Below are 23,069 nucleotides of genomic sequence, written 5' to 3' on the forward strand. Positions count from 1 at the left end.
TACTCATGGAAATCTCACTTTGTTATAATCAAGCTTAGTATAGCTACTTTCAGTGAGAACGAATTGTGTTATGTAAAAATAATCATGACTGCTGTATATGATTTAATGCTTTTAGCTTTTTCTTTTCTTACCTCATTAAAATACTGTTCTGGGCTCAAATATCTTTTATGTTACGATGTATATGGTTTTTTGGGTATATGATTGATAGTGATTACCACTTTGGCTTTGGCACTGATATTTAAGTTTCTGTGCATGAAAAATGCGAAATTCTCCAAATATCATACTTTGTGGAGTTTCAAGCCATCTGTATTAGGCCATTTTGCATCGCTATAAGGGAATCCCTGAGACAGAATAATTTATATAGAAAAGAGGTTTAATTGGCTTATGGTTCTGTGGAAGCATGATGCTGGCATCTTCTCAGCTTTCAGGGAGGCCTCAGGAAGCTTACAGTGATGGTGACAGGTGAAAGGGGAGCAGGCATGTCATATGGTGAAAGCAGGAACAAAAGGAGGAGTTGTGGGGAGGCACCACACACTTTTAAACAACCAGATCTCACAAGAATGTACTCACTATTGCCAGAACTCACTTACTATGGCAAGAACTCACTATCACAAGAAGACCCCTAAGGGGATGGTGCTAAACCATTCAAGAGAAATACACCTCCCAAGATCCAAATACCTCCCACTAGGTCATACCTTCAGCATTAGGGATTGCAATTCAACATGAGATTTGGGTAGGATTGAATATTCAAACTATATCACCATCTATTCATAGTATATACATAAACAATTCTAGTAAAATTACTAATCAGAAAAACAACTTTTATTTAACACGTTTATGCTCTGTACATATTAGGTCCTTGATAAGATGTTGAACTTGAAGCGGGCTCATTTTCTGCGTCATATTTAGTCTAAGTTACAAAATTATTCTGCAAAATTCTGGTTAAAACATCCTGTTTTTGTGAAGCTTGACTCTGGAAATAAATCTTTTACCTAATCTTAATTTTTCAGTATGCATGTATGTTGCTTGATAAGGAAGGTTGTTACTAGTTATACTCTTGTCATGATAGCCCTTTTGTATTATGTCTGAATGGGTCTTTTATTAATGTTTCCTCATTAGATTAGGAACTGCTCCAGAGCAGAATTTTTATTTATTGTTCTTTTCTTGTTCTTCATACTTGGCTTATTTCTGTGCTTTCCAAAGTCGATTCTAAATGATTAATGACATTACTGAAGCATTAATATGAATACTTGTTACATACATACTACTCTTGACTTACAGCTTTTATTTATGTTTTCAGGATAATTGGTTTGAACTATTTTTCTCTTGTTTCATTGTTCTATGTGAATATTTCTAAAAACATTTATCCATAAACAATTATGTTTCTCCAAAAAGTTACTTTATTAGGTATTTGGGAGGGTCCTTTCCTCCTATAATCCTAGTCCTATAAAAGCAATAAAGAGGGCTGAATTTAATACTTTTTATATAATATTGTTTCAGGATATTGATAAAAACACACAAGCTTAGATAAACAAGAGAAGATTCAGTTATAAAACTTTTAAACAAATTCAATATTAGTGAAACATACATAGATGCATCATTTGTGTTCAGGTTGAATGCTACTAAAGTAATTGAGAAAAGTTTATTATCTTAAGCAAATCAAACATTTCACCACTCTTGCGATGTTGTTCCTATATTCATTTACATAACAAATGCTTTCATGGTTCAGATTACCACCTGAGCTAATGACTTATACTTTATATTTATGTATTTATATAGTCTCTACAACTTCAAGACTAGTGAAGAGTTTTTAAAAATGTGTCTTATAAGGGAGGCTAAGATCAGGAGAAATTATAAAGGCAAAATAAGGCCTTTTTATTTTCATAGTATTATACATATGATTCAACATTAGAATAGCATCTATTTTATATATAAAACTGTGTTTTATAGAGTTGTACATGCCTCTGAAAATGTTCTTGAAATATCTCAGAGAAATTATTAATAAACCATATGTCATCACTTCCTGAATCTCTTGATTTATTTAGACCAGATTTCCAAAAGTATGTTTCATAGAATTCTAATTCCACTGTGATAAGTAACATTTTAAATGCCAATTTCCAATCTGCCAGAATTGTCTTTTTATTGCTCTCTACCTCTTGAGATACATTAGAAAATGTATGTAACTTCCTGTTAATATATGTCAAGTATATGGGACAGTAATAAAATATGCATATAATTAAGACTCATTTAATAAATATAATTTTAGTTCATGGATTTTAACAATATATTTTGTAAGTAGGACAAATGCAAGAATTATCTTTAAAAATATGAGATTGTTCCTATTTTAAGTCCTTATTGAAATAATTTTCATTTAATGTTTATTTTTCAGCTTGTTTCTATTTTTAGTGAATTATTCTCATTGTAATTAGAGGCAATTCCCAAGAGTATGAATAGTTGTATTTCCAAAATGTATATATTGGTTATTTCGAACCTGGGACACATTCTTCATATAAACAGTGATATTTGGAGAATACCTTATAAAATAACAGTATAGAACTAAAATATCATTAAAACTATTTATATGCGAATTTATATTCCAGATTCTAGCACAAAAAACAGATATTCTGTAGGGCAGCCCTAACATTTAAAAAAAGCAACCTTTTTTTCTACATGTGATTAAAATTGGAGCATGAAATTTATAAACAAATCATAAAAGTGTAAGACTCATGTTTAACATCATTCAAACATGTTTATTGAGCTCTGTTATTTGATAGATACTAGAAACAACTATGAACAGAGAAAACATAATTTCTGTACTCCTGGGACTTTCCGTTTAATGAAGACAAAGCTAAATAAAAAGGCAATTACAATATATTGGTAATATAATATGACAATTTCATAAGAAGGACATCTATTATAATACAGACATGGGATCTCAAAGTGGTATCTGTGAAGGATGTTACATCTATGCTGAGATCCAAGGCATGAGTTTCAGTTAGATGAATAAAATACCAAGGACAAGGACATTCCAGGCAGAGGGAACAGAATATTTAAAGGATGGAATGTAAGATAATTTTCTGTTCTATGCCCAGAAATTTTAAGTACTGTAGTTTTTAGTTTGTTGGAATGTCTTGGAGATAGGATAGCAAGAGATAAAGCTGGAAGGTAATCAGGTTTTATAACATCAAAGGCCTTGTAAGCCAATTTGAGAAGTTTGGACTTTAAGACTAATATGGAGCTAGATTTTGAGAGTTGTAAGCAGACATTTGTCTCAATCAAATCTATATTTTAAAAATACTATGCTGAATGCAGGTATGGATAAATGATTGGAGATAAAGAAAGACTGTTTTCTTGGTAAAAATTATGTTGATAGTTGTAGAAGTTAAGATAAACCAACATATTAAAGAAATATTTAAAAGAGGGAAGAATAATAGGGAAAAATTAAGGATAACTTCCCAGTGTTTGGCTTGAGCAATGGTGTATAATGGTGCCGTTGTATAAACAGCTGTATAATGGTGTATAATGGTGTACAACTGTGTATAAAGGTATATAATTCAGTGAATATGCAAGAGATGGAGTAAAATAATAAGCTGAATTTTAGGTCCATTGAATTGTAATGTGTTAATAAGACTTTCAAGTGGAGTTGGTATAGAAGAATGGTAGGAGGCAGGATATATGGATCTGAAGGTTATGAGAGAGATCAGAATTTACAGGATTGTTAAAGCCATGAGAACAGATGAAATTGTGCATGAAGAGTATGTAGAGAAAAGATAGCAAACTAATAGCCATTGAACTAATTGTGACTCATAGATATGTTTTGTTTGGCCATCAGATTATTTAAATATGCTCTGAATTATTATTTTCTAATATTTAAAAATTGGTAAAACAAAGATTAAAAAATTGGACTTTTTGATCAAACAGTCCTAGTCTAGCATGCCTATAGGGCAATAATCAACTGCAACTGAGTAGTAACTTTCTTTATGTAGGTGAGTAATGTGCTATCCAGGTTGGCACAATTCTTATTCAGCCTATTTAACTCACTTGCAATATCTGTCTGGTTCCTAGGCTTTGTGACCATATATTATGTGGGATATATAGCAGTCTAGGATAGGATGCCATGGAATATCAACATTTAAGATATGAGAAGACAATGAAAAGTCCATAATGGAAACTAATATCAAAAAGGCTACTTTAGTGAATGAGAGAAAAAGAACTAAATAGGGATACCTAGAAGAATTACTGCACATTATATTAGGTAGCTAGTGCATGAAAATAGTTCATTGATAATTCTATCTAAAGTAATTTTTTTGTAATTTTCAGAATCCAGACTCTACAGATGCTTTTTTATTTTTAGGTCAATTTCTTATGACCATAAGTTTTGCCAGGAGTGCTTTGTGGGTTGTGGAAGTTTAGTGTTAGGGAACAAGCCAGAAGAAATATCCCAAAATGTTAATAGGCATTATGTCTATACAGTGAAATAATGTGAATGGTTTTTCGTCTTCACTTTTGATGTGTTCTATGTTTGTTTAAGACAATAAGTAATGTTTCTTCTAGAGTCTGAAAAAGTAAATACAAATAACAGAAGTTTAATGCTAGATTACTTTCAGAACTAGAATATTTTATAGTTTAAGAATCTAAACAAAAGAGTCTTGTATGTGATCCAAGTAGTGTTTCTCAAAACAAATTTCTGTGATTTCATTAATATGATCATGGCCATTTTCATGATATTGATTCTTCCTATCCATGTGCATGGAATATTTTTCCATTTGTTTGTGTCCTCTCTTATTTCCTTGAGCAGTGGTTTGTGTTTCTCCTTGAAGAGGTCCTTCAGATCCCTTGTTAGTTGTATTCTTTGGTGTTTTATTCTCTTTGTAACAATTGTGAATGGGAGTTCACTTATGATTTGGTTCTCTGTTTGTCTGTTATTGGTGTATAGGAATGCTTGTGTCTTCCTGTATGTATTCTAGAATGCAAATAGTAACTCTGATTTTCCAATTATCACATCAATCATACTTTTTATTGAATGCATACTATGTTTTGCTATAGTACTAGATGCTGTATGTATCTTTTAATCCACACAATTATTCAGTAGGGTCAGTGCTAATATTTCCATTTTTAGATGAAAATAGGATGAATCCACTAACAAAATTCATCAATATCCAATGAATCTGTGTTTATTCCTCTTAGTCATTCTGAGGAGTCAGTATCAAAAGATCCTAGAATTAATTTGTCACTTTGATTCCAAAAAGTTTCTAAGATTTAAATCTTCTTCATTGTTTTGTATAGAATATTTGATAATTTTATGTGTCCTTAAGAAAGAAACTGAAACTATGTTAATATAATCATAATAAGATTAATTTGGCACTGTTACGTCATGGAGAAAGGCTGCAGAAAGTGGAGCAATAATAAAACCTTTGTCATATCAGGTCATGTCATATTTGATCATGACATAATCATTTTCAAAGTGATTTAAGTTAAACTAGGAATTATAAAAAGAAACATGCCAGGTATCAGAGTAGAATAAATTTAAAGTCAGATTGATAGAACCCAGGTCTTTTAACAATATGCTGTTAGACTCATAATTATCTTATTTATTATACTAAATAATCTGATAAATGTGGTAAAACCAATAAACTAGGTTTTTCTAATTTGTTGGTTTTCTGTAGAGTTATTTTTAAATCAAAGGTGCCACTGTACTTTTCTTTGGGGGAAAATAATCAGAGGAGATTTCATGTGAAGGAAAGTCTTAAATTAGGTATATACTTCACAATTTAATTGAGACAGGTTTACAGCGTTACATTTGTGACTGTTAAAAAAATTCAGGTGTGCTTATGTGACAACAAACATTTCAGATAATAACTCTATTGTTATGTGGATCTTTGTGTTTAATCCCATTTTTAAAAATGAGTAGTTTGCAGTTAGTAAATAAAAATACAGTTAGTAAAGGAAACCAAAAACTTAAGTGAATCTCAGCTTAACTCTAGAATGTTGGGATTTTATTCCAGTGTAATCTTAATTTCTTTGTTTCAGTCTCTAGTGGAAAGCATTTTAATGTTTGGTTTTTAATTAGTGATTTGAATTTATTTAACAGATCCACCAAGACTCATCCAGGTCCAGTTGTACATTTAAGTGATAGCCCAAGAGATGAAGGGAAAGTGAGTATTATGATATCATTATTATTTTTTTATTTTCCTCATTCTTGAAAAAAGGTATACTTTACTGTTATTGTATATCTAATATCTAGCCCAGTTGATAGCATTTTATATTATTTAAAATGAAAATTTGTAGAATTAACAAATGAGTAAATGAATGAATGAATGAATGATTCACACTACTGATGGTCCCAAATTAAGTCTTTAGCTTTATTGAGAGCTAAAATTGGTATTTAATACTGGCATTTTGAAGATGATAACATGTAGAAAAACTTTAATTTTCAAATACTCTGTGCTTGAATTTAATAATGTGATTATAATTTTCCTCTGTTACTCAGTTTTGTAATGATAAATGATCAATATTAAATAATGTAAATTAGCCAATCTTGATTTTATTAATATGTACTTATATATAAAATGTTATCAGATTACAGAAATAATTCTTATTCACTTTGATTATTGCCTTTAATGGTGAGGAAACAGTTGAAAACATGAAAATATCTAAAGTTTCTCTATTATTATAAATACTGTTTCTTCAATATATAATTTTTGCTAAGTACTATAGAAAACATTAATAAATTATTTAGTATATAGGTTTGGTTCTTTGTTTATTTTTAAAGGATAGAAACCGAATTAGCCTACCAAAAATTGAACCTGAAAGACAAGTCCACTCACCCATGGAATAACCCTGGGTTCCTTTACATTGATCCACAAGTACAATATAATTCCAATCAGGTGTCATCAGAGTTTATTTTTTAAGAATTCAAAAGGTGATTTTAAAATTTATTAAGAAAAGAAAATGTTTATGAATAGCCAGGACATTTTTGAAAAAGAAATGCAATGTTATATTGGTACAGGGGTATACAAGAAGACCAATATACCTAAATAAATAATCCCTAAATGTTTCAGGTATTTGGGAAAATGTTATATATTTTAGAGAAGATATTTGAGGACATAATTAGCTATTGAATAAATGGTGTTGGACAATTGGTTCTTCATTTTGAAAAGAATAGTAAGACCTCTGCCTCATACATACATAAAGAACCAATGTCTAGTAAACATTAAAATCATGACTCAGAAAGTATTCAAAGATGCTTGTAGGATATGGGTTGTTAGTTACTATGGAGTAGGGACACTCTTGGACAAAAATCTAAAACCTTTAGGGCATATGCTATTACAAGTCTATCATAATAAGAGGTAGGCAACAAAGTGGGATGTAATATTTCCTAGATGTCACAAATAATGAACATTCAAAATATATAAAGAACTTGTACTAAATCCTCATCTTGTAGTAAGAAATCAATATATAATATCTAATGACTAAATCAGAAAATAGCAATATAAACATATTTAGACTTATGAAAGTAAGGCTACCAAAAAAGATGATTTTAAGAGTTGATGTGGTTGCCTCTTACTTCTAGAGAGAAGAATTTGGCAGTGAGGAGGAAACAGCCTCATTAATAATTAGGGAAATAAAATATACAATTTGTTACCATCAGACTGACAAAATGTTAAACACTGAAAATATTAGTTTAAAAATATCAGATAATGGAAAAGGCACTGGGAAATAGCACCTAAATATATGTATATATACCAGGATGAGCAATTAAGCATTATCAACATTTAAAACATATATTTATTTTTAGAATTTATTATGACCTGAAAAATTCATTTCCCATATCTACACTGTTTATGTGACTAATGGGGCAAACTGTTAAAATAGTCTAAGTGACTCTTATAGAATATTGAATAAATCATTGTTGATATATTCATACTGCGGAATGTTGTGTTGATATAGAAAGTTCTTTAAGACACATTTTTTTAAAATAAAAGTTGCAGAACAGTAAGGTATAAAACCACTTGAGCATTGCCTTTATATTTGTATTTACATATTCAAATGCCTAAGGAAAAAAAAAGCCTGAAAAAATATAAACAAATCTGGGAGGAGACTGAAGATCAGAATTGGGGAAAATAATCAAAGGTATTCTTATTTCTTGTGTGTTGTTCAAATTTTTATGAAAGAATATAATGTGGTAATTATGTAATTAAAAATTAAAAAGACTGCAAAATAAATGAATATTGGCATCAGAAAACTATAGGTTTGAGTTGTGTCGCTAGCATTTATTAGCATATAATCTTGAATAAATCACTTTACTTCTTGTATATCAGTTTTTCCATCAATAGTCTTTTGTCACAGAAGTTTTATTTTAGCATATTCAGTTTTATCAGTCTTTTCATGTGATTCTTGCTTTTTGTTTTTTAGTCAGTAAATATTTCCCTACCAGAGAGAAAATGCAATTCTATTTTTTCTATCTAAGACCATGATTTTCACAATTAGATTTTAATCTTTATGTAATTTATTTTATGATGATTTGATATAGTAGACTTTTATTTGTACATGTAAATAATTCATTTATTGTATAGTCAATCTATTTTGCATTGATTATACATCTCACTCATATATCAAGTTCCCATATTTGGGTGGGTCTTCTGGGCTTTACCTTTTGCTGCATTATTTATCTAGTATTGTACTGACATACTTCATTAATTATAATAACTTACAAAATATCTTGATATATGGTAAGCTGGTCCCCTTTTTCTAAATTATCTTGGCTATTTCTGACTCACTATTCTACTATATGAATTTTGGAATCAGCTTATCAAGCTCAATATAATTCTCAACTGGGATTTTGTTTGAAATTTGAATGTATAACTTAGAAAATATGCATGTTTAAGATATGGGTTTTCCATCTATAAATATGATATGTTTACTTTGGTTTTCATTTGTGTTTTGCTATAACTATAAATTTTTTATAAAAGTCTTTTATATCTTCTGCTAGTTTAATTTATAAGTACCTTATAGATTTTATTGCTCTTGTGACTTAATCTTAAGTTTCATAATTGATTATCTTTAGATTATAAAATATTATTGATTTTTTAATATTTTGTATTCAGCTACATCATTAAATGTTTTGTTTTTAATAACTGTTCTTAGATTCTCTGGAATATTCTATGTATAAAAACAGTAAATGTAGACAAATTTTCTTCCTTTCCAATATGTATAGTTATATATATCTTTTTTGTTTTTGTTGGCTAGGACCCCAGTGCAGTGTTGAATAAAAATGGTTTTACTAGGAACTTTCTTTTGTTTCCAACCTCAAAGGAAATGCTGCCATGATTCCAGCATTAAGTAAAATGGTTGTTGAAGATCTTTGATTGCTTTTATGAAGTTAAAAACATTCCACCTATTTCCAATATTCTAAGAGTTTAAAATTTTGAATGGTGTTGAATTTTATTGAATGCTTTCTACATATATGAAGATTATTATTTCTTAATTTGTTAAGTTGTTGAATTATTTTAATAGATTATCTAACTTTAAACATATTTGTATTTCTGGAATAAATTAAACTTGGAAGGGGAAAGCTTCTCTTGGAAGCTAATTGGTGAAGTGCAAGAAGGAACAAACTGCTAAAGTTAAGGTTCCTACAAAATCAAGATAATATGGGTGGGCACAGTGGCTTATGCCTGTAATCCTAGCAACTTAGGAGGCCGAGGCAGATAGATCACCTGAGGTCAGGAGTTCAAGACCAGCCTGGCCAACATGGTGAAGCCCTGTCTCTACCAAAAACACACAAAAAATTATCAGTCTTGGTGGTGTGCACCTGTAGTCCCAGCTATTCGGGAAGCTGAGGCAGGAGAATTGCTTGAATCTGGGATGCAGAGGTTGTAGTCAGCAAGATCATGCCACTGCATTCCAGCCTGGGCAACAGAGCAAGACTTCATCTCAAAAAAAAAAAAAAAAAAAAAATCAAGATAATATCATAGAATCAGAAAACAGGCCATCTTCCCCCCAATATATCATTTATAAAGAAACTATGCATTTATCTATCCAATATAAGAGGGTACTTTTGAACTGAGAGATACCTGTGTTGATTAGATACAGTATTGAGTACATCTGCTTGAATTCTCTCAGCTTCTCTTGTCTCTCAAACGAGGGCTGCTTGCTTCACTTCAGGTTTGGTAGAATTAATTAACTTCATGCAGTATTGCTTCCTGAAGTTGACAAGCTAGTCCCAGGTCTCTGGCTCCTTTCATTAATTCTGGATTCAGAAGATGTGTTACAACATAAGGCATTCAATCTGGCTTCCCTAACAGATGCCAAAGGGATCAAATGGCACAATTCCGAAGAGAGAAGGTGTTAACCTCCCATGGAGAAAACCTTGACCAATGTTAGACAAGAGACAAGTAATAAATTCTTCATCTCTTCCTCATTATTATTTGTCTAATTTGAGTCGTAGTTTTCTCACATAAACTTTTGGAGGCTTCTTGCAAGACCATGCCAGTACACCTGTTAGGTGACTGGTGATGTCTCTTCTGCTTCTCCCCATGAAATAGTGGTTAGTGTGATAATGAATCATCTTTCTTTTATTATTACAACCCTGAGAGTGCACTACTCCCTTAAATACTAGGAGTAAACCTTGCCCCAGGCTTTTTTTGTACACACTCCTGGTTAAGATAATAGTTATTACAGTTATTCTAGATGAGGGACTGCTACACCCATGAACCAAATCTGGCATGCTGCCTGTTTTCTCAAAATGTTTTATTGAATACAGCCATGCTCATTCATTAAGGTATTGTCTGTGACTGCTTTCTTGCTGTAAGAGTAAAGTTGAGCAGTTAGGCCTGCAAAGCCTAAAATATTCACTATCTGGCCTTTACATAAAAAGTCTGCTGACTCCTGTTCCAGTTTCTAAACCCTCAGTACTGGATTTTTGAAGCTAGGTTGTCTCTTGTTTAAAATCAGCAAACCTGTTGAAGGTGCCAGGTGAAGTGAACTAAACCCTTCCATGTAGTGACATCATAGTTACTTTAAAAATGTTCTGTGATTAGGGACTAATCTTTTTATTCTAGAAAGATAAGACAAAGGGAGCTCAAGTAGTCATGGTGTTTGATATCGGGTAATGATAATTATATAATGATGATGAAATAAAATAACTTCCTTGAGGGCACTTGGATTAGTTTTCCATTGTCAAAATAAATTATCATAAATAGCTTAAAACAAAACAATTCATTATCTTTCAGTTCTATAGGGCAGAAGTTCAACACAAATCTCACTGGGCTAAAATCAAGGTATTAGCAGGGTTGCATTCCTTTTTAGTAATTCTAGAAGACAATCTGATTTCTTGCCTTTTTCAGAGATTGCATACATTCCTTGACTTTTAGCCCCTTTGTCTAGCTTCAAATTAACAACATAGCATGTCTCTGACTCTTCTTCCACAATTGTGTCTGTTTCTCACCACAACTGGGAAACATTCTTCACTTTTAAAAGTCTCTTTTTTTTGTTGTTATTTAAGGAACATATTGACAGGTTCCAAGAATTAGAGTGTAGGTAGTAGAGTGTAGGACTCCTTGGGAGTTCTTTTGTCTTCCTACATCATCTCAGAACAGTTAATTACTGAATTACCAAATCCCATAAGTCCTCTAAGGTAGCTTTAAAGGAACTCTTACCTTCTGTAGCTTTAGGGAAGACTGTGCTAAAAATAGGCCCAGGAGCTGCTTATAAGGGACCAAGAACATAACTTTGATGGGTTTCATTTGTTAAAGTCAGAGCCCTGATAAGGAAAGAGTATGACCTTGGTATATTAGTTTCTTATGACTGCCATAACATATGACCACAAACTGAGTGACTTAAAACAGGGAAACTTATTTTTTACCAGTTCTAACAGCCAGAAATCTAAAACTAAGGTGTCAGGCTGTGCTCCTGCTGAAGACTCTAGGGGAAAATTCTTCCTTGCCTCTTCTAGCTTAGGTGGCTCCTGATGTTCCTTGACTTGTGGCAGTATAACTCGAATCTCTGCCTTCATTTTCCATTTTCACATGATCTTCTCTATGTCTCTGTGTGTTCTCTTCTTTTTATAACAGCAGCAGTCATTGGATTTGGGGTGGGCCTATGTGGGATTTAGTGCCCACCCTAAATCCAGGATGATTGCTTCTTGAAATCCTTAACTAATTATTTCTGCAAAGATTTTACTTCCAAATAAAGTTACATTCTGAGGTTCTAGGTACACATAAATTTTTGAGGGCACTATTCAACCATTAACCTGGGATGGAGAAATTTGTATAGATTAAGCCTGAGAATATTGTAAATCCCAGCAACCCCCAATTTCCTCAAACCCTTCTGGTCAGCAGAAGTACCTCTTTCACCATTTTTGGAGAGCAGTTTCCCTTTTCTGGGTGTAATGACCAGAAATGACCTCACCTAAAATAATTTCCCTGTATGATGATGTTTTTCCTCACAAGACCACCTCCAATATCATTGCATTCAGGCAAACAACCAGAATCAGATCTCAGATCTCAGCACAACCTAACAGAAGCATAAATCTTCGTCCAGGAAGAAATAAACTAGATGTGAAGGAAATAGAATACCTACCAAAGGAATTGAGGATCTGACTAATACTGTCATTCACCAAGGAAATGTGTTTAGAGTGGTTTTTAAGGACTTGAACTTGAGAGCTGCATAGATGAGAGTTTATTTTTATGGAGGCACTTACTTATGATTTTGGATTTAGCCCTTTGGCAGGAACACTTGGATATGGTCCTAGTAGTAATTTGCTGGGATGGCCCCTTGAAGCCTAGACTAAAAAAAAGTAGAAACATCAGAGTCTTTTGGTATAGTATTAAAAAAGGGATCAGGGAGATGATACGTTAAAATGAATATATTAAGTTTGTTCTGGCAACTCACCTTTTGACTATGTTCCCTAGGAGGCTTCTGAGGACACTGTCTTCACTTAACCTTGTAAGAAATGCCCCAGAAAGGCAAGTATTAGCTTATTTGGAAGCTTGGTAGTGGTTGTCCCTTTTAAGGCCTTTGTTGACAATAGGAGTTAATGGAAGAGAGTCAGGCTCTATAATATTCATGGATTGGTAGAGGCCAGGTGGCAAGATTTAACCTTCTGGCAATATGGGCTTAATTACCATAATAAGCAGCAAGGCTGCAGTGGTAATGCAGGAATCTATGGTAATATATCTTGATGTTTCTAGGAGCAAAATAAGTTGGGAAGGTGACTGAGATGTTGTTTGCCTTGCATGATCAGAAAAAAATTAAGAGCAGTTTAATTTTTGACATATACCATCAAAATGGAAAGTTACAGTATCTCATCAGGTTTTCAGATATAAGTGAGTTTTCAGATTCAGAAGCTATCGATTAAAAAAGGAGCTAGTTGTCTGTCCCTGAAAAAGAATCCTGAAATGCTATCATAAGTACATATAGTAATTATAGAAACATCTGTGATCATTTGCAGAAGTAACTGTTTAGTTTTCAGGACTGTTAAATATAGGGTCAGAGCAGACATTAATACTGGGAAATTAAAAAAAAAAAGAAATTATGGTCCTCCAGTTAGAGGCAAGACATATGGAATGAAATAACCAGTTGACAGATGGAGCTTTGGCCCAAGTCTAATCTCACAGTAGATCTAGTATGCAGACAAACCCAGTTATTTTTTCCAAATGTATAATTTGGACAGATATGCTTAGTAGCTGAAATAATCCTCATGTTGGTTTGCTTACATTGTTATTAGAGGCACATAATAGGAAAGAAAAATGGAATCTCCTAAAACTGTCTTCCTCTGCCAATATTGTAATCAGAAGCAATAAAGCATCTCTGAAGAAATTGCAGAGATTAGCACAATTAGACTTGAATGATGCAATGGTATTGGCCACCAATGCATTATTGTTGAGTTCCATTGTGTAGGTTTTGCAAAAGAAAACAAAATGGATTGAGGTTGGTAATAGTATATTGCTATAAAAATAACCAGATGACAGTCCCAATCACAAGCTGCCCAGCTGTTGATACTTTTATGGGTATAGATCAATGCAACTTATGGTACCTAATATACAGTTATTTATTTAGTGAAATCTGTTTTTCACATGGATGTGGGATGGACCCCATATTAATCAACAGAGAAGAACAAAAGAAAGGGCTGAAGTATAAATTCAAAATCTTTCTCCAGGACTATGTTATTTTTCCTGCTCTCGGTCATAATATAATCCTCAGGAATCTTGATTGTCTGGACATTCTTTAGAAAGTATACCAATTCACTTTTTTGCATATGTAATGCTAACTGCATCTGGTGAGCAGACCTGGCAAGTACCTTTATAACTCATAAAATTCATGTTTCAGAGGGTAGGAAGAAAATATCACAAAGATCCAGAGGCCTTTACCATATATAAAGATTTTTAGGGTCTTAGGGTCTGGGGCATACAGACCATCTCCTCTAAGTTAAAACATAAGCTATTTTACTTCTAACTAAGAAAGTGTCACATCACTTGATGATACTTTTAGATTTAAATAATAGTTTATAATGTCCTTGAAATTACTGAACCAACTAATGTTTAGATCATCCAAAAGTCTGCCAGTTTTGAGTGAAGCCCTAGAGAAAAACCTGGTAGTGTTTGTCCCCTAAGTCAAAGATGCTTTGCAAGCTACTCTACCACTTGGGATGTATGATTTTGTAGATCTGATAGAGCTTAATGCATCTGGTGGATAAAATGTTCTATTGGAAAGCCCACTAGAGGAGTCACAGCAGTTACTATCCATTTTCAAAGCAACTCCTGACACACTCCTGGGCCCTTGTAGAGTCTGAACTATGGAACACCAAATGACTATGTAACCTGTGCTGTCTATCATGAGTTAGATGTTATATTCACTGAGTCATAAAATTTGGTGGGAGACATGGTATATTTAGGATATTAGCTTTGAACTTTCAAAAAGTTATTAGTAAATTAGATGTACATGGAGTCGAGAATTCCATCTGTTGCAAAAATGCCTTCATCTCAGCCTACATATAGAATCTCATGGGATTGGAGGGAAATACCTAAAACCAATTGACAGAGGAGGAAAGAAGTTGTGCCTGCTTCATAGACAAGTCAGAAGATTGGTTGGCATTAGTTGGTTACGGATTGTTGCTCAATTACATCTCCATTAAGGGATAACCCTGACTGACACTGGTAAAGAAAAATCACAATTTGTAGAGCCAAGAGCAGTATACTGCATTATGCATTTCATATTAGTAATGATACAGTTATTTTAAATTCAGAAAAATTTTCTTTCACTTGAAAATGATAGACTCTTCATTAAACAACTATTAGATCAAGTAGAAAATACAAATTAAAATAGGTGAAAATATAAACATCAAAAATAGTAACAGATATAATCTATGGAATATGATGAAAATAATTAAGAAAAACAATTTATAGCCTTTACATCTTTTATCAATAGAATTATAAATTAAAATACATAAGTCTAACATGAAACACATAAAGCTAGAAAAAAGATCAAGAAAATAAAGCAAAAGGAAGCATAACAGACGTAAAGACATAAGAGCAGAACTTCAGTTAGTTCTGATTTTAAGCTATGTTATAAATTAATCAACATGCTAGTTCTTTGAATATAACATAAACAAAATATGCAAACCAGTATCTAACCTAATCAAGAAAAATAGGGAGAAAACAAAGTTACACAGAATAATACACAAAACAAGAGGAAATCATACAAAAACTAAGGAAATTTTTAAACTTTCAAGTTAAATTATCTTCCACAACTCTAAGCAAGTAGATATAAAATCCTAGGTAATGTGGGTAATCCCATAGGGAAATTATTAACAGTGATACCACTGGAGACAGAAAGTTTATGAAAATGAGAACGTTATTAAATTACTACTCCCACCTAGAAGTAAAAACACAGATGACTTTATAATGGAATTTTACTACTTTTTCAAATATTAGATAATACCAATATTAGATGCTACATAGACTGTTTTTAAAAGAGATTACCAACTATGGCCAGTTGGACAAATATGGCCTGCCTGTTATTCTTTTAAATAAAGTTTTATTGGAGGTTGTATAGTCTGGAAAGCCTAAAATATTTACCATTTGGCCTATTACAGAAAAAGTTTACAACCCCTGTTCTGAGTATAGTTTCAAGAAAGAAAAAAATTCAAATTGTTTTTATGGAGCAATTATAAGAGTGATAAGTAAATCTAATAAAATTTGCATGAAAAAACTATGGATTTGTTGGATGTATTAATATCAGCAGGAAAGGAGCGACATCAGCAAGATGGCAGAATAGGAAGCATGGGTTTTCATTCTCACAAACACCCAGTCAGCTGCAATTCACATATAGATTCCCTTTGTGAAAAATGACAAAGTGATTGAAAAGTTTCTGAACCCCAGGAGAACATGAAACCAGGTTCACTAACACCAGTAAGGAGATTTAGGATGCCTCCTTACCAGAAACCCTGCTCCTGGTGCAGTGCTATATGATCAAGGAGAGAATTCCTGGATCCCAGCTTCATCCAAGGGACTTAAGAACTTTGTTCATATATTCAGCACCTCAATTTTTCTAAAGGGGCTCCCCAGAGAATCGGCTTCTATCTTGCCAGTCTTGGAGCACAGAGTTCTGAAACAGTCTAGCTGCCTAGACAAGAACAGAAGCAGCAAATTGGGCTTATAGACACTTTTGACCTTCCCTGCCCTGCTGCTCAGCACAGAGGACAGATAAAAAATCCCAGCCCTCAACTTACCCCTTAGGTTGAAAGGAGTTGATCTGTGCATCCAGTATCCCAATTTCTCCAGGGGTGCCAAAACAACAACAACAAAAAACCTAGCACATGTCTCACCAGTCCTGAAGCTCTGATGGGTCTGGTACATCTAGCTGTCTGGGGAGAACCAAGGTGGTGGCTTGAGCTGGTAGATGCCATATCTACCCCACTGGGCTCAGCACAGATTGAGAAGATAAAGACCACAGATACCTGTATCTCCATGGGAAAGGGAAGAGTAAATAGAAGTCCTCAGAATCTCTGTCTAGGCCAATTGGTGGGGAACTTCTCTATGAGGACATCTTGGGAAGACTGAGAGAGATGCCTGCTTTGTCTAATGTGCAGAAAGCAACATAGTCAAGGAAAATGAAGAATAAGGCATAGATTTTTTCAAACAAAATAATATAATGGAAACCAACCCTAATGAAATAGATTTATGTGACTTACCTGATAAAGAATTAAAATAACTGTCATAAAGAGATTCACTGAGATCAAGAAAGCAATTCATGAACAAAACTAGAATTTTCAGCAAAGTAAAAACATTTAAAAGTACTAAACAGAAGCCATGGAGCTGAAGAACACAAAAATAAAACAAAACAAAATCACTAGAGGGGTCAACAGCAGACTACAGAAAGTAGAAGAAAGGATCAGTGAAACCAAAGACAGGTAACTAGAAATTATTCAGTCAGAAAAGCAAAAGGGCAAAAAAAAAAAAGAATGAAGAACAGGGAAGAAGCCTTACACAACTTATGGAGTACTATTAAAATGGTCCACTAGGTATATTATGGAAGATCCAGAATGAGAAGAAGCATGTCAAGGACCAGAAAGCTTATTTAAACAAATAATGAGGGCTGGGCATGGTGGCTTATGCCTATATTCCCTGACCTTTGAGAGGCTGACGTGAGAGGATTACTTGAGCCCAAGAGTTTGAGACCAGCCCAGACAACATGGCAAGATCTTGATTTTATAAAAAAGAAAAAAAAGATACAATGGTTGAAAGCCTCCCAAATCTAGAGGGGGAAGTAGATATCCAAACCCAGGAACCCCAAAGAACACCAAATAAAATGAGACCAAAGAAATCTACATTCAGATATGTTATTATCAGAGTGTGAGAAGTCAAGGACAAAGAGAAGATTTTAAGAGCAGCAAGAAAAAGTGATTGGTCACATACAAGAGAATCTTTATAAGATTATCAAGAGTTTTTACCAGAAATTTTGCAGGACAGAAAGGAGTGGTATAATATATTCACAATGCTTTAAAAAAAATACTGTCCATCAAGAATAGTATATTCAACAAAACTGCCTTTCAAAAATGTAACAGAGATAAAACCTTTCCCAGACAAAGCTGAGGAAATTTACCACCACTAGATCTGACTTGCAAGAAATGTTAAAGAGTTCTTCAAGTAGAAGCAAAGGGAAAGCAAGATGGCTGTTGTTATTAGTCCATTCTCGCACTGCTAGAAAGATATTACCTGAGATGGGGTAACTTATAAACAAAAGAAGTTTAATTGACTCACAGTTCCACATGGCTGTGGAGGCCCTAGGAAACTTATAATCATGGCAGAAGGCAAAGAGGAAGCAAGGCATGTCTTACATGGTGACAGGTGAAAGAGCGAGCAAGCAAAGGGGAAGTGCCATACTTTAAAACCATCAGATCTCATGAGAACTCCCTCATTATCAAGAGAACAGCAAGGGCAATACTGACCCCATGATCCAGTTACCTTCCACCAGCTCCCACCCTCAACACACAGTGATTGCAATTTGAGATGAGATTTGGGTGGGGACACAGAGACAAACCATATTAGCTTTCTTAGTTTATTTTCTGTTGCTTGTAATTGAATGCTTAAAACTGAGAAATTCATAAAGAAAAGGAATTTATTTCTTACATTTATGAAGGCTGGGAAGTCTGCGGTCTAGAGAAGGCATTTGGTGAGAACCTTCTTGCTGGTAGGGACTCTGTGGTGTCCCAAGGTGGAGCAGGGCATCACATAATGAGGGAACAGAGTGTGCTAACATTCTAGTTCAGGTCTCTCTTCTCTTATACAGCCACTAGTTCCCTTCCCATGATACCTCATTAATTCATTAACCCATTAATCTTTCATTAGGGCAGAGCTTTCATTATTGAGTTACATCTTAAAGGCCCCACTTGTCAATACTGCTGTAATGGAGATTAAATTTCAGCATGACTTCTTGAGGGGACATTCGAACCATAGCAATGGTGAAGTCAGACTCTTCAGTGATAGTCACCCTACAGAAACTTCAATTTAAACAACTATACGTGAAAAACCCTTTATATAAGCTACGGAAACCTGGTGAGCTATTGGAGTACCTTGATTTAGCATAATAATAAGAAAAGACACACCAGGTCCATCACAGTAAAACTCAGTACTGTGCAGAGTTCATTCACCTCTGACAATAGGCTGGTATGCACAAACATCTAGACCCTCTAGACCAGTGGTGTCCAACCTTTTTGGTACCAGGAACTGTTTTTGTGGAAGACAGTTTTTCCATGGACTGGTGGGAAATGGGGGGCGGGGTGGTTTTTGGATGATTCATACACATCACATTTATTGTGCACTTTATTTCTATTATTATTATATTGTAATATATAATGAAATAATTATACAAATCACCATAATGTAGAATCAGTGGGAGCACTGAGCTTGTTTTTCTACAACTAAGGTTTGCACTCCTATGAGAATCTAATGGTGCCGCTGATCTGACAGGAGATGGAGCTGTGGTGGTAATGTGAGTGACTGGGATTAGCTATAAATACAGATGAATCTTTGCTCTCTCACCTGCCACTTACCTCCTGCTGCGTGGTCCGGTTCTTAACAGGCCACAGACTAATACTGTGACCAGAAGTTGGGGACCCCTGCTCTAGACCACTCTGGTGTCAGGAAAAGCTACAACACCAGCTGATGGGCTCAAGTTCGAGTCTGCATTACCACTGGTTAACTGCAGTGGCCTCAAGCCCCCTAAGTGCACTGGTTAACTACAGTGCCAGGAAGACTATAGCTACTGAAGGCCTTAGTCATGTCCAGGTGCCAGACAGGAACCCATGGCCCCGGTAGAATGAACTTGAGTTCTGATCTGCATCACCACTGGCCAACTACAGTGCCCTTAGGCCCTGAATAAACCTCAGTGGCAGGCAGGTTATAGCTTCTGTGGGCCTTAGGCATGCCCTAGCGCCATGCTCATCTTAGAAGCAATGGCCTTTGGGTATAAGTTCAGCAGCCAAAGGATTACTTATGCCTCCCTTTTCCCAACACCAGGCAGCACAGCACAGAGGGATATCATTCACTTGGCAAAGGAAAGGAAAGTATAAGCATAGGGTTTTGCTGTAGAATCCAGTATAGTGCCCACCACAGTAAAACTCAGTATCTAGTAGACTCCCCACTCCCACAGCTCCTGATACTAGACTGGTATGCAAAGGTGGAGCCTCTAGACCTGCCCTGGTATCAATTAGGACCCCATGGGCCCTAGCAAAACAGACTTAAGACCCAACCCACACTTTTCTGCCTATTCAACAGTGTTGAAACCTGAATAAACCTTAGTGGCAAGCAGGCCATAGCATCTCTTGGCCTTGGTCATGTGCTGCACTGGTCTTGGAAGCCAAGGGCTTTTGCTGTAGTCCAATGCTTTATCAGTGTCAGAGGCCAAAAGATTCTAGCTGCAGCAATCTTGGGCTTGGAGCACTCCTAGCACTGCAAGAGCTGAAGTGATAATGGGCATAGGGACCTAGTTAACCAGTCCTGAATATCTGGACAGGCTTACTACAAAAGGAAGCTCCCAAACAAAGCAAGACCTGTGAAGACTGGGTTAGGTACCTGCTTCAGTGCATAGACATCAACACATGGCTACAACAATCAAGATCAGTGAGGGAAACATATCACCAAATGAACAGAATAAGGTACTCATGACTGACTCTAAAGAGACAGATTAAAGAACTGCCTGACGAAGTATTTAAAGTATTAGATTGGTGCAAAAGTAATTGCTGTTTTTGCCTTTACTTTTAATGAACTATTAGGTTTAAAGAACTATTACTAGTTATTTTAAGGAAAGTCAGCAAACTTCAAAAAATACAGAAAAACAATCCAGAAATTTAGGAGAGAAACTTATCAGATTGAAATATACAAAAAAGTCAAAAAAAATTTTATTTCTGGAGCTGAAAAATACATTGACCATAATGAAAAATACAACAGAGAGCACCAATTGCAACATTGATCAAGCAGAGGAAAATTTTGGGAACTTGAAGACTGATTGCTTAAAAAAATATACAGAGGATAAAAACATTAAAATAATGAAAAAGAAATGAATGAAGAAAACTCATGGGGTTTATTGGATAACATTAAAAGAGCAAAATGCAGCTTACCAGTATTCAAGGGGAGTAGAGAAAGAAAAAGGGATGAAAAGTATATGTAACAGGAAAATTTCCAGACTTCCAAATAATCCTAATGGCTAACAGCAGAAACATTATATGCCAGAAGAATGTGGAATGATATATTCAAAGTGCTGAAGGAAAAATATTGTCAACCAAGAATACTATGCCCAGCAAACCTGTTCTTTGGAAAGGAAGGAAAGAGAAAAATTTTTATGGACAAAGAAAAACAGAGAATTTATCCCCACTAGACCTGTCCTATAAGAAATGCATAGGGAGTTCTTTAAGATCAAAGAAAAGGATTCTAATGAGTAACACAAAAACATCTGAAAATATATAACTTGCTGGTAAAAGTAAATATTGCAAATTCTAAATCCTCTAATAATGAAATGGTGGTGTATGAATTACTAACATCTTCATGATAGTTAAAAGGTTAAAAGGCAAAACTATTCAAAGTAATAATAACTACAATAATTTGTTAAGGGAGATGCAAAATAAAAAATTGTGTACTGTTACATCAGAAATTCAAACTGGGGAGTGTGGAGTTAACAAATACAGATTTCTTTTTCTTTTTGCAATTGAAGTTAAGTTGTTATCAGCTTAAAATAACCTATTATAACTCTAAAGTTATTTTTTCTAAGCCCCACAATAATTAAAAAGCAAAAACCTATAATAAATACACTTACAATAAAAAGCAAGTAATTAAAACATATTCCTAAAGAAAATGACCACAAAGGAAGATAGTAAGAGTAAGAAGGTCTCTAAAAGGCAGCTAGAAAACATTGAATAAAATGGCAGTAATAAGTTTTTATCTATCAATAATTACCTGGAATATAAATGCATTAAATTACCCAATTAAAAGACATAGAGTGGTTGAATGGATTAAAAGATAAGACCCAACTATATATTGCCTAAGAGAGACTCACTTTACCTGTAAGGACACACACAGACTGAAAGTTAGGGGGTAAAAAAAAGTGAAGAAAAAAAGTAAGAAAAAGATACTTCATGCAAAGAAAACCAAAAGAGAGCGGTATAAGCTATACTTAGATAAAACAGACTTTAAATAAAAAACTGTGCAATGATAAAGGGGTCAATTAAGCAAAAAGGTATAGCAATTATATAGGTACCCAACTTTAGAGCTTCTAAATATGTGAAACAAATATTAATAGATCTGAAGAAAGAAAGAGACTGTAATACAGTAGAAGGGGGGGGCTTTAGCACCCCACTGTAAGCAATAGATAGATCATCCAACTAGAACGTCAACAAAGAAACATTGGATTTAAACTGCACTGTAGGCCAAATGGCCCTAAGAGACATTTACAGAACATTCCATACAACAATACACATTTGAGAGATTGAGATCCAAGATGGCTGGTTAGGAGCAACTCAGGATTGCAGCTTCCAGTGAAAGTGCAGAGGGTGAGTGGATGCCGCATTTCCAGATGGATTTTTATTGCCACAGACCAGGAGATTCCAGGGCGGAGGAGCCCCATGGGTTGCCAGCGCAGCTTTTTGGCCGGCACAGCTGTTTTGGCCGGCGCGGCTGTTTTGCCGGTGCCCGGGCGCAGCAGTACCTGGTGCAGAGTAAACGAGACTGGGTCCCCTGTTAGCCAGAAAGGGGAGCTCCAGGAAGGCAGAGTTGCTCATTCATCTGATTAAAAAAAAAGGGGGACTGAAACAGGGAGCCAGGCCAGGAGATTCCTGGGCAAAAATGTGCCATGAATCTCAGTGCCACTGTTTCAGGCAGTGCACTGGGTCGCCGCACGGGAAATCACACAGATCCCAGCACCTTTTCAACAGGTGACTAGAACACCTGGGAGGGAGTTGACCATTGAACTAAAAAAACAAAAAAGGCTCTGAGGCAGGGAGCCAGGTGATCAGGCTCAGCTGGTCCCACACCCACAAAAAAAAAAAAAAAAAAAGCAATTGGAAACACTCTGGG

At 34.6% G+C, this 23,069-nt stretch overlaps 1 protein-coding gene across 9 annotated transcripts in view; it reads left to right on the forward strand.

The window, feature by feature from the left end:
- Window positions 1–23,069, forward strand: part of STXBP5L (syntaxin binding protein 5L) — a 440,807-nt gene that overhangs the window by 184,056 nt on the left and 233,682 nt on the right. For all 9 annotated transcript variants that reach the window (XM_064374676.1, XM_064374677.1, XM_064374680.1 and 6 more), the window contains one exon: window positions 6,092–6,155. In XM_064374676.1, the coding sequence (XP_064230746.1) occupies window positions 6,092–6,155 (64 nt within the window). The remainder of the gene's footprint in view (window positions 1–6,091; window positions 6,156–23,069) is intronic.

Source organism: Aotus nancymaae, unplaced genomic scaffold (assembly GCF_030222135.1).
Source record: "Aotus nancymaae isolate 86718 unplaced genomic scaffold, 86718_ANA_hifiasm-v0.15.2.pri h1tg000011l, whole genome shotgun sequence".
NCBI lineage: Eukaryota > Metazoa > Chordata > Mammalia > Primates > Aotidae > Aotus > Aotus nancymaae.